This window comes from Prionailurus bengalensis, chromosome D1 (assembly GCF_016509475.1).
Source record: "Prionailurus bengalensis isolate Pbe53 chromosome D1, Fcat_Pben_1.1_paternal_pri, whole genome shotgun sequence".
Lineage (NCBI taxonomy): Eukaryota > Metazoa > Chordata > Mammalia > Carnivora > Felidae > Prionailurus > Prionailurus bengalensis.
Window position 1 is genome coordinate 61,602,682 of NC_057346.1, and position 13,109 is coordinate 61,615,790.

Below are 13,109 nucleotides of genomic sequence, written 5' to 3' on the forward strand. Positions count from 1 at the left end.
CTTACTGAGAGAAAGTGAATGGATGAAACACTCTGCAGAGTGACTGTGAGGATTAAGTGATGTGATTCATTTAAAATTTTCAGGAGGAAACATACAATATATTATTCTGTCTAAATGCAGTGATTTCTTTCATATAAGTGACTCTCTTTCCCATGAATAACTTCAGATGTTTGATGAACATTTAACCAGATGAGGTTTCCCCTGAATTCCTTAAGGGCATAATTTCTACTGAATCTTTTCCAGACCAAATATGTATAATTTTCTTACCTTTTAACCAATTAGATTTTTATACAGATCCTTCTCTACTGTCCTCCTATCTGTCAGGCTCACTTTAAAATTTGTCATCCACTGTGTGATAATATAACTGACACAAAAATATTCTAAATAGAAGCATGAGAAAAAATCTTCTTCATGTTTAAACAGTCAACTACTGTAAGGGTCTATTGTTTTTTAATCACCGTAGCATCTTATTGGATCATAGCATTACGTGTTCTCTTCGAAAGCAATGCTCCATTTTCCCATCCTTAAGCCCACACATAAGCCCCAAGACTTACCAGGAATCATTTGTGATAATATATGTAGAAGCCACAGAGTGAAAATCTTTTGGTGTTTCAGATCATGAGGATGGCTCTTTTGTACTGTAAGAGCCACCTGGGGAATTCTCTTTCACCAATGGCTGGTGAGCTTTAAATTAACCTGGGACAAATGTGAAAAGGAGGGGCAATATGGTTCAAAACCTGGAAGAACTTGTCTAAAAGCAGATCTGCATATAATAAAAGCTCACAAATTGTGGTGTCCTTGGGGACTGGGAGCCAAAATGACTTCCTTTTAAAACTTAGAACAGAAAACAGTGCCCCAAGACAACACCAACAATCAATGACACTTATTTACCAAATAGTGAGCCAGAGAAGGGGAATAAAAACATCTGAAGGTATTCAGGCTGATCAGTGTAGACATGCTGACAGGGGAAGAAATGCAATATATCTATGTAATATAGAAATTGTCCCAGTCATGTTCATATGTCCCAGTCATATGATACATGTGCATTTTTACATGATAACGTGCATTTTCAAAAATTTTAGTGCCAGTCACAATATCTGTATCAGCTTCCCAGCTGTGAACGATCATTCACGCCTGATATTTACTTAGCTGAAAAAAGGGTTTGAACCTCAAAAGAGATTTTAATCTTTGGTATCATGAAGAAGAAAGGAAAAGACTCCCGTTCTCTGTGTGATACAAGAAATAGTCTAAAAAGACGGCATTACACGCATCTGCCTGAGAGACCTGGTGGCCTTACTTGGAGTCACACTGTGATATTGGGTCTGGGCCTATTTGGTAGAACGGTTCTTGTTGCATTGGAAAGACTCTGACTCCCCTCTTGTCATTAAACTGCCATAAAATTACATTCATCGTAGAAAAAAAAAATCAGTGGTGTAGGATTGGCTGTGTTGTGTGCCGGGTGAGCTCACGGTGGCTTAGGAGAGCATGTAGTGTTCATCTCTTCCAGTTCTGCCCCCAGTGATATCACGTTGCCCAGTTGTAATCAGCCATCCCCAGAACAGTCACACCAGAAAAAAAAGGAGCAAAGTACATCGGAGTATCAATCACCCAGCAGGATAACAACACATGAGCTCAATTAAAATAAAATACTTTTGGAGAGAATATGAAATAGGCTGAGGTGAGATCGGTAGGTTCTGAAATTTGTACACTACTCTTTGTATAGAGAATAATATTATGAACATATGGAATGACTCACAAGATACTTTTGGGAAATGCAAAATATATTTGAACTTCACAGACCGTAATGCTATTGAATGATAGAGACAAAATTACTCTTGGATACTGTTTAATTAAAACCCTTTAGAGCTAAAGGGTGACAAGATGTTTGAGAAACCATGTGGCTCCTTATTTGGTGACAGATGTAGTCCCTTAGAATCCCTAAGAATTTTATTTAACAGAGAAAATTACCTCTGAGAAATATAATAGGGAATATAGAATGCAAGTTTTGAGAAATGGCTCTTTATTCTGCATGTGTTCCAGAGAAACCCAGAAACAAAAGTGTAATTTTTAAATACAACAGTGTTACAAACGGAGTTGAATACCATCACTGCAATGCGTGATAAAATTCATCAGGTGCGAAAGTAAAAGTTTAAACGAATTATGAGAAATACAAAACAGAAGGGCCTGGCCACGCCTGTACTATTTGTGAAACTGTCTGAATTAAAATGGGGGTGCTTACGACACAGAGAGAAGGATCATGGAAAAGTTTATGTGGCCAGAGTATTGACTGCCAGTTTCAAAAGTAGACTTCAGTATATCCACACGGTGACATTTCATTCAGACATAAAAAGAATGAAGTTCTAGGTAATTATATTGTAATAGTGGTATATGGAACAGATGGTTTTTATATTTGTGATGAACATAGCATGATGTCAAATCACTATGCTGTACACCTAAAACTGTGATATTGTGTCAACAATAAGATAAAATAAAATAAAATAAAATAAAATAAAATAAAATAAAATCGTAAATAAAATAAAACTTCTGTTCATGTTCTGACATAGATGAAATAGTAAAATAAAAATTCTGTTCATGTTATGACATAGCTGAAATAGTAAAATAAAATAAAAGTTCTGTTCACGTTATGTCATAGATGAACCTCAAAAAACTTTATGCTAGGTGTGCCTTTGTGGCTTAGTTGGTTAAGTGTCCAACTCCTGATTCACTCAGGTCATGATCTCACAGTTCATGAGTTCGAGCCGTACATCAGGCTCCACTCTAACAGTGAGAGCCTGCTTGGTATTCTCTGTCTTCCTCTCTCTCTGCCCCTCCCCTGCTCATGCTCGCTCTCTCTCTCTCTCTCTCTCTGTCTCAAAAAAAAATAATTAAAATTTAAAAAAACCTCATGCTAAGTGCAAGAAGCCAGACATAAAAAGCCATGGATTGTATGATCTATTTCCTTGAAATGTCCAGACTAGTCAAATTCATAGAGAAAGAAAGTAGATGTACGGTTTCCATAAGCCGGGGGAAAGGAGTGGCAAATGCCTGTTAATAGAATGTGGTAACCTTATTGGGGTTATGAAAATGTTCTGGAATTAGAGAGTAGAGACAGTCCCACAACTTTTTAAATATACTAAAAAAACAGTGCCTTGTACACTTTATAAAAGGGTGAATTTCATGGCAACCCATGGGCACTTTTATACTAAGAAGAGGAAGGGGGGAAAGGAGCCAAATGTTGCAAGTTATTCTTTCCAAGTTGGACATTTAGATAAGGATGTGCAAATACCCAGAAGGTGCAGGCATCTCAGCCCCTCTGTCAAGTCTAGTAGTCTTTAAACATTAGCAAATGCTCTTAGCCTGTGTAATTGATTAATCTTTCTTTGTACTTGTATATATCATGCAATCTTCCTTGAAAGAACAGAGCACTCCTGCATGTCACAAAGCAGAGACCAGACACCCCTGCACAACCTCCAGGCACTAGGGAACCAGATCCCCCTTGCACAACCTCTGAGCACTGAGTTAACTTCTGTAGCTGGCACCATCGAGTCTGCACATAATCAAGAAATGTTACAGACCATGGCACTCCCTTTATTGATTCAGTGCCCTAACCCCCCCCTGCCAAAAGTGTCTGGGTCAGGCAGAAACCTTGTATTTGGCTTTTGGACAAGAGTCTACCTTCTCCCCAGGGATCCAGCTTCCTGAATAAAGCTCATAAACCTTTCCAATCAACACTCCTCTCTTGAGTATTGCCTTTTCCAGACAGGTAGCCAAACTTGGGTTTTTGCCACAAGGGTCAATGCATTATTGCTCCCTCACCTGAAAGCCAACATCAGGAGTGAGGAAAGTCAACTCCTGCACCCCATGGGTCGAAACTCACCATCATTAAGACCTCTTCCTTCATCTGCAATCACTCCTCCTAGGAAAAATCCATGGCCTTTTGGAAGCTCTCTCATGAAGTCTTGAGGAATACAACCCTTGAAAATATTTATCATATTTTAATCACACAAAGAAAATACTGGACCCAAATCAGAAAATGATTAAAGGAAACAAGAAAGTACTTCAAAGTAAGGATATACAAGTGGAAGAAAGAAGCAGAGGACTGATGCAGTCTTATAAATGTTAATTATGAAGACAAGCATCTTCCATCAATCAGCCTGTCAAAGCTTAAAAATCTCAGTCATAACCAGTGTTTTTGAAAATTCAGACATGAAAGTGCTATTAATCGTTGTAAATGATGCAATCTCTCTGTAGTATCATTTTGAAGTTTCCAGAAATCATTAAAATTACTCTTTAAAATGTATATATATTTTTCTTTTTCAGTCAGCTTTATGTTCAGGAATGTATTCTGGCCACCTGCGTGGCTCAGTTGGTTAAGCATTTGATTCTTGATTTTGGCTCAGATCACAATCTCACAGTTCGTGAGACTGAGCCCCATGTTGAGCTCTGATCTGTCAGCATGGAACCTGCTTGGGATTCTCTCTCTCCCTTTCTCTTGGCCCCTCCCCTGCTCGCTCTCTCTCACTCTCTTTCTCAAAAATAAACACATATTTAAACAAAGAATGTATCCTATAATTGTCCTGGCCAAGTGTGTGGGAGGATAGAGAGTCCTGGTTACCTTATGTCCTTGCAATAACCCATTTGTTTTTCTCTTCCATTTTTAGGTGTCAGGTTGGAGCTGGTCTTGAAAATTTGGAGGCCATAATAATGGCTAATCTGGACTCTAGGCCTGATTTTGTATTGAATACTGACACTTGAGGATGGTGCAACTAGGTTCCAGTTTCACATTCTATCTTCCTGTCGTTTTCATATTCCCGTATTTTTAGGATAACTGTCAGGACTAGTCATTGTTAGATATATTTCGAACTTCTCCAGATAAGTTTGGAATTCTAGTGGACCACCACAAGCTGCCTGCTGCGTGTTTTTGTATAGTCCAGTAGCTAAGAACAGTTTTTACGGAATTCTTTCAGTCAGTGTGGTGATAGGGAAATGTAAGGTTCAGCAGAATATTATCCCCCAGAAAAAATGAATTCCACTCTTCTACTTAGTAGACCTTAGCAAAAGAAAAACTATATAATTATGACTATTGCTAATATTAGATTTTGAATGTCATCAAAATTTTTGTGGAAATATGTTTTCTATCTTGCTACCTAAATACCTACTTAATAATCTTCAACTGTCTCTTTGTCCACAAAGCCTGAGCTATGTATTTGTCCCTTTCCATAAAGGTTGTTGAACCCTGGCTAAAGCACGAGGAAATTACTTCCGATGTTATTTCAGCTTTTTTCCTAAATAAATTATGTTACCTAAGAACAACAATTCCTACTGGCAACCTGTTCTAATCATAGGCAATAGATATTGATATTGAAAATATTTTCAAAACGTTCCCCAAGATGGCCTTTAGATTTATAAGTAACCATCCTCGGCAGTCATTGATATGTGATGAGGCTGATTCCATGAAACAAGCCAGAGTTTTCCTCATTTATGTGACATGCAATCTAGTATATTTTATAGATGCATTGATTTTAATGTCATAAATCAAATTATGGGCATTTGCACACATGTGCATATTTTCCGTGACCATTCATTAAATGATCTATTAGCTGAAATTTTCAGGAATGGTCTGCTATCCTTAAGTGCTCAAGTCTTTAATCTCAGATAAAAACTCCATCTCTTCACTAATTTAGTAGCCTTTACTGATTAAAAAGTGTGTTGTCTTATATTCACTGAGAAGTATGCTGTCACAAGCACACAAAAAAACATGTGCCCTTTTTACAGAGAAAAATTTATAATAACACATAGCTTTCATAATAAAGTTCAACATCTTTGCAGAGTGTCTATGGCTATTCCTTTTTTGTTCTTTTCAAGTATAACTGACACAAAATGTGACATTAGTTATTGGTGTACAACATGGTGATTTAGCACGTCTATACCTAATGCTATGCTCACAAGTGTATCTACCATCTGTCACCATACGAGCCTATTACTGTACCCCCGACTATACTCCTGATGCTGGACCTTTTATCTGCCTAACTTGTTCATTCCATAACTGGAAGCTGTATCTCCTGCTCGCCTTTCACCTATTTTGTCCTGTGGGGCCATTCTTGATATTCACATTGCCTTTGTCTCTGCAAATTGTATCTTACATTAAAACAAACAAACTAACCCTGTGCATTTACATGCCCATCGTTTGTACTATAAGTTTGATTTTCATCTACCTGACGTGGTGTGTCCCTACTTGGTCAATCATTCATGATTCCTTAAGAATCAGATTTCCTAACTAAATACCAAAAAGCACAATTTTCACTCTCCTGCTTACTACTTTCTGTTGGACTTCGGTATTTCATTCTCTCTGCTAATGGGCAATGTCCCTGAAAACCACCACAACTTCTCTCTCACTTGCCCTTCTCTTTCTTTCTCTCTGTTTCTCTTCCAGAAATATAAGGATATGTTAAGCAATGTGTCAAATCCCCAGTCTGTCAATATTCCCTAGTGTAATAATTACAATTTTGTGATTTTATTTTACTCTAAGATTTGTTTTTTAGTTGTCTATGTATTTATTTTGAGAGTGAGAGAAAGGGAGAGAGAATCTAAGCAGGCTCTGCGCTGTCAGCACAGAACCTGATGCAGGGTTCAAAGTCATGAACTGTGAGATCATGACCTGAGCTGAAATGAAGGGTCAGAAGATTAACCGATTGAGCCACAAAAGAGCCCCTGTAGTTTGATTTTAAATTGCTGAATCAATAAATAAGCAACAGAGCTGTACTGATGTGGGGGTTCCTCAGTGGCTCAGTTCGTTGAGTCTGACCCTTGTCAGCTCAGGTTGTGATCACATGGGTTCTTGGAATCGAACCCTACCTCAGTACTGTCAGTGTGGCACCAACTTAAGATACTCTCTCTCCCTCTCTCTCCACCTCGCTTTCTCTCCAAAAATGAATAAATAACATTTAATTAAATAAGAAAGAAAGAAATGTCTTGATGTGTAAAATGGAACACTTCACTTCTCATGATTTTTTTTTACCTGTAAATTCCTGAATGACTCTGGAGATGTACTGAAATTTTTGTATTATTATCTCATTGCATCCATAAGTGTTTGGTTTTTATTATTTACATGTTTGTTTGTTTGTTTGTTTGTTTTGACACAGCATGGTTTCAACACAGTTTCTCAAAAAACATTTTTTAGTTGACTAAGAAGTTTCAAGACAGATCAACAACTTGTTTTCACTGAGTACCTGGACACTATAGACAAATGGTTTTGGATGCATTTAAATTCAGCGATTGATGCATATATGTGAGTCTCTAGAAAATAATTCTTAGAGGAGGAGGCTCAACCAGGGACTAAAAAATAAAACAGAAAGGTGCCTGAGGGGCTCAGTCAGTTGAGCGCCCTACTCTTGGTTTCTGCTCAGGCAACAATCCAATGGTTTGTGGGTTTGAGCCCCACATTGGGCTCTTCACTGACAGCAAAGAGCCTACTTGGGACTCTCTCTCTCCCTCTGTCTCTGTGACCCTCTTCCACTCTCTCTCTTTCTCTCAAAAGGAATAAGTAACCTTTATGAATGAATGAATGAATGAATGAATGAATGAAATGATGAAAACAATGTATGTTCACTAATTTGGTCTTATGTTCCTTGTTCTCATGACCCAGTAGCATCCAAAAACACACTGACTGATATTTGTCATGGGGTATGATGAGGTGAAAACCATAAAATGCCGACAACTTTAAGAAAACAAATACGCAAAACTGAAGCATTGCAAATAATGTGGCCTTTTAACTATTATATTTAATTTTGAGAGATTGTTACTATTGCATAATGGAGAAGGCTGAAGATGTTAATCACAGTGCATTTTATGAAGAGAACATCTTTACCACATGAATGCGGATCTGCTTGGTCTTGGCACCGTAGACAAGTGGATTGAGAAATGGGGGGACCAGCAAATAGAGGCTAGAAAAGAGGATGTGGATATAAGGGGGAACATGAGCACCAAACCTATGTGTGAAGAAGGAGAAGAAGGCAAGGAGGTAGAACTGGAGGAAGACACACATGTGAGCGATGCACGTATTGAATGCTTTCAAACGAGCCTCCTTCTGGGGCAAACGAAAAACTGTGAAAAAGATCTGTGCATAAGACAAAGTGATGAATATGAGGTCGAACCCTGCAACTATAAATGCCACAAACAAACCATAGATTTTGTTGGCCCGCACATTTTCTGCAGCCAGTTTCACAATGGCCATATGCTCACAGTAGCAGTGGGAGATGATGGTTGTATGGTAAAACTGAAACCGACATTTTATCAGTACTAAAGATGGGGCTACGAGAAGGGCAGCCCTGAGTGTTACCAAAGCCCCTATTTGGGTGACTAGGCGGTGGGTGAAGATGGCAGAATGTCTTAGTGGATAACAGATGGCCACATAACGGTCCACAGCCATGGCCAGAAGGATGCCTGACTCTATGCCTTGAAATGTGTGGATGAGCCCCATTTGAAGCAAGCAAGAATCAAAATAAATCTCTGGAACATGAAACCAGAAGATTCCAAGCATCTTGGGCACAATGCTCGTGCCAAGGACAATATCTGTGACTCCCAGCATGCCTAGAAAAATGTACATGGGCTCATGGAGGCTGCGCTCTGACCTGATGATGATCAGAAGCAAGGAGTTTCCAATGATGGCAGTGAGATACATGACACAGAATGGAATCCCAATCCAGCACTGCACAGTCTCTAGGCCTGGGATCCCTATCAGTGTCAACACAGAAGGCCTGAAGACTGTGACGTTGGAAACGGACATAATGTCCTCCGGCCTCCAGATGAAAATGAAAGAAGGTTCTCAGTCAGTGGCACTCTTCTTTTCTACTCCTGTTTTTATCCTGTCATCATAGCAAGTATCTCTGATTTTGGCAGAAAACCTTAAGATCATATCATCCATCTCATTTACATTATTGAAGGGGAAAGATAGATCCATAGATACACATTGCTGTGTTCAGGAAGGACATCCACGAGTAGTGTAGCACAATAAGAAGTTATGTAGAAGGCAAGCCAACTGCATTAGATCCCTCAGATCATCTGCATAAGGGAATCGCCTGCTGATCTGTTTGTTATTTCCTTCTGGGCCTATGGACAAAAGAATTATACCTGTTTAATTTGCGTATAAAGGGCATTTCAATCAGAGTTTGATGAATCTCTCCTTATCCCATGTCCCTGCTACTCAACAGTACTATTATTTTCTGTTGTCTCTAGGTCTGTAACTGTCAGTGTGAACCAGAAAATCTCTGACCGGTACATTCATATTAAAGCTCCTTATTAAAGAACAGAGAGGAACAGCTGAAATCCTAGTGTGAAATATATATAGATATCTACATCTCTCTATAGTTTTTGTGTCTATGTAAGAGCATGTCCTTTCAAAAGAATGTGAAGGAAAAGCTTTGGAAAAGATGATCTAATTCAATGTACTTTGGTGAGTTCTGAGTCAAAGTTCCATGCAAGTTTTACATTTCTAATAAGACTGCATTATGTTTTGTCTATATTATTAACAACTGAAATCCTGGAAATTAGTTGTGTGCTTAAAATAACTGCCATTCTCTAATACACATCACTGAATACCTAGAAGTGAGGAATCCGTAGGAGGCAAGAGGGCTCATTCTTGCTGACTACAGAAGATAGGAAAATGGGTAAATGGGTAACTTGGAAGAATAGATACCAGTTTCCTGGGTCTAATAGTTCATAACTTCCATTAGCATGAGATTTGACCCATAGCTTCATTCATTCTTAATGTATGTCATGTAATGTATGTAATGTAATATAGACCATATGAATGACTGTATCACTTTGGGAGCTCAGACATAGGAAATGTATAGACAATAAAGTGGTGAAAGATAGGTTCCTTAAAAGTGGTCAAATAAAGAAGTAGAAATGCAAGACAAGGAGCAAACCTTGGAATACCACAAATGAGTCAAGACAAGGCTGTAGATTAATTGAGGAACACTTAGTCACCTCTCAATTCACTAATGACTGTCTGAAACCATGGGGTCTTTGTCCTTACATAAAGTAATTCTTGGATCAAGACCATTGTTTTTTTTTAAAAATTCAATATCTTGAATCAAGACCTTCTCAAGATAAAACAAACAAATTGTCATATCGTAAAGAAAAAATAGGACTCAGTTATTTCATTCTTTCCTAGACACCTCCACCTTTGGTGCCTTATGTCAGCAAGCTCAAGGTCTCTAATCACATACTTATTGTCACCAACTATGCCAGTAATGCAGGAAGAGTTGTGGTTTACATGGCTAACCCTAAAATGATGTAACCCAGTCAACAGGGGCCATTCTATGAAGAAAGTCTGTGTCGGCTGATATATATTTAGAATAGACTAATCAACTAAGTCCTTGATTTCCAAAGCTTTGCTCCCCAATGCTTAATTCTACAGATTCCTAGATCATGGATACTTTCATTAACTTTTTCATCCTAGACTTACTCAGAATCAGAATAGAAATCATTTAGTAACAATCACATTGTCTGACATATTCAAGAGTAGGGAGCTGACATGGGAGCATTACCTGACAGGTACAGATGGTGGGAAGGCAGGTGGGAGAGGACTTAAGTTAGTACAGGGCAGGAGGGATGAAGTGGCTAAGCTGGAAGTGAAACATTGTGGGGTGAACTTGGGGATAATGAGACTTCCTCACCCTTTGTTGTTGGGAGCCAGTTCTGCTCTTACCAGACACCTGAAGACCATGGCCAGTCTTCGTAGCACCATTACTCATTGTTTTCCTCCTCTCTCTTCCTCCTCGTAAGATTCTGGTCTCATTTACTTGCATCTTGTGATGGGCAATGCCTCTTTCTTCCATCTTCACCCTCTGTAACAGCTCTCTTCAACATCATGAACTGTAATCTATTTGCTGCTGGGGCCATCTGCCAATCTGTAGAGATCTGTGGGATAGTCCTTCCTCCTTTCTTCCGTCCCTGCAAAACAGGCATGCTCCCTATTCTGTAAATTTGTTTGAGATCATGTCGGTGTGTTCATCTCCAACAAAATTTGCAGCAAGGTCTGTGCTATTCTGAGACACAGCATAAATTTATTGAGGACAAATTGTAGGAGAAAGCAGTTGGCCGCCAATTGTAATGTTCCCCAGTGAATGTTAGGGAGCAGGAGGTCTGAACACAGACTAATAGATTTCCTAGCCACAAGCCCAAGCCACCAGGGACCCAGCAGCTCATAATAAAGCCCTCCTGGGTCTATCCACACCTAATGTCTCTGAAATCATTTCTACATTGGCAGAACCTCCTGTTCTCTTCTGTTTTCTCCTCAAAGTAAATGCAGAAAAATTAATATATATACATTATATTTTATGAGTTCATTTTCTTTCCCTCTGTCCTCATTATGAGAATATGTAAAGAACACTTAAAGGTAGGCATGATTCTATGCCATGAGTTAAATCAATATCCTTGTGACTCTTCTTTCACTGAGTCTCAAAAGAGAAAATGGTTTATAAAATTGCCTGAGGCTCTTTAAATTTCATGTTAAGTGGATTTTATTTTTCAGTTATGAGACCACTTGTGATATGATTGACTAAAAATGAGTTTCCAGGAGTGCCTGGGTGGCTCAGTCAGTTAAGTGTCTCAGTCAGGTCATTATCTCACAGTTTGTGGGTTCAAGCCCCATACTTGGTTGGTGCTGACAGTCTGGAGCCTGCTTCAGATTTTGTCTCCCTGTTTCTTTGCCCCTCCCCCACTCATGTGCGCACGCACACACTCTCCCAAAAATAAACATTAAAAAATAAATAAATAAAATCTTTTTAAAAACGAGTTTTGAGTAGGACTGTCTAGTTTTGAAACCAGATTCTACCATGATTTAACTCTGTACTGAAGGCATTTTAGTAGACTTCTCTATGTTTCTGTTTCCATATCTCTACCTTCATACATTTGTTCTATGGATTAAGACATCTTAGTCTATATAAATTACTTAATATGGTACACTATATACAGCTGTTGTGGAATAAATGCATGGCTTTAATTATGGATGCTTTTGAAGTTAGAATTAGGATACAAGGCTATTACTACCAGGCATTATAAATTTTGGGGGGGTTAATAAAATATTTCTTTAAGTTATTTGAGTTTAAGTTATTCCTATATTTGTTCTTCCAGTTGGAGAATATATAAATAATGCTATGGTAAAAAATTAATGCTTATATATTATGTAAGTTTTGGTTAAAAATTTAATGTGTATTTATTCTCTCATACCTTCATTCAATATACATTTATCATTAAATGTGTTATCCAGGTCATTAGCACAGATAAATCAGATGTGATCTATATGGAAGAAGCAGTTGCATAAAGAAAAAATGGAAGGGGAAGCTAATGTGATATATGCTGTGAAAAGTTTACAAGGGTTATAGGAAAAAAAAGAGAAATGGCCAATGTTCCTTAGTTAAAGAAACTCCTAACTAAATTCTAAAATCTGAATAGCAGTCAGGCTAGCAAAACTGTATATGTTTGCATATAGAATAGAAGAAACAGATGCATTGAGCAGTTTATTTTCTGGAAAAAATGCAAGCAATTCAGAGCATCTTGAAAAAAATATTACATAATATAGGGAGATATATCTGTTTTCAAATTTAGAAAGCTAATTGTCATAATTTTCATAAGTGGGATGTATAAATAAATACCAATAAGTGAATGATGAAAAATATCATTCATTTCTCATGAGATTTCATGAAAGATTAAATTGGGAATAAGTACTGATATAAAAGAGAGATCGTATTTCAGAATTATTTACTAGATAATCACTAGGATTGGTGATGGAGTAGGCATACAGTGGAGCCCAACGTCAGAAGCAATGATTATATTTCTGGAATGGACAAGTAAGTGAGTGTTGCATCCTTTACTGAATTAAGAATACTTTCAAGAAAAGAGCTTTTAAAAAAGCTTTATATTGATATCATTCAAAGTGTACAGAATTGTGCAAGAATAGTCCAGATTCAGAAATTGTCTCTATTTTCCACATTTTGCTTTATTATTTGGTAACTAGATAGGTGATAGATGATAGATAGATAGATAGATAGAGAGATAGATAATAGATAGATGGATAGATAGATAGATAGATAGATAGATAGATA

At 37.9% G+C, this 13,109-nt stretch overlaps 1 protein-coding gene across 1 annotated transcript; it reads right to left on the bottom strand.

Annotated features, from left to right (window-relative positions):
- Window positions 1-7,846: 7,846 nt before the first annotated feature.
- LOC122482561 (olfactory receptor 52A1-like) lies at window positions 7,847-8,785 on the bottom strand. The gene has a single exon (XM_043578871.1). The coding sequence runs from the start codon at window positions 8,783-8,785 to the stop codon at window positions 7,847-7,849; it is 939 nt and encodes a 312-aa protein (XP_043434806.1).
- Window positions 8,786-13,109: the final 4,324 nt, after the last annotated feature.

Excerpts from the sequence above, each read along its gene's own strand:
- LOC122482561 (XM_043578871.1), bottom strand. The coding sequence starts at position 8,785 with ATGTCCGTTTCCAACGTCACAGTCTTCAGGCCTTCTGTGTTGACACTG.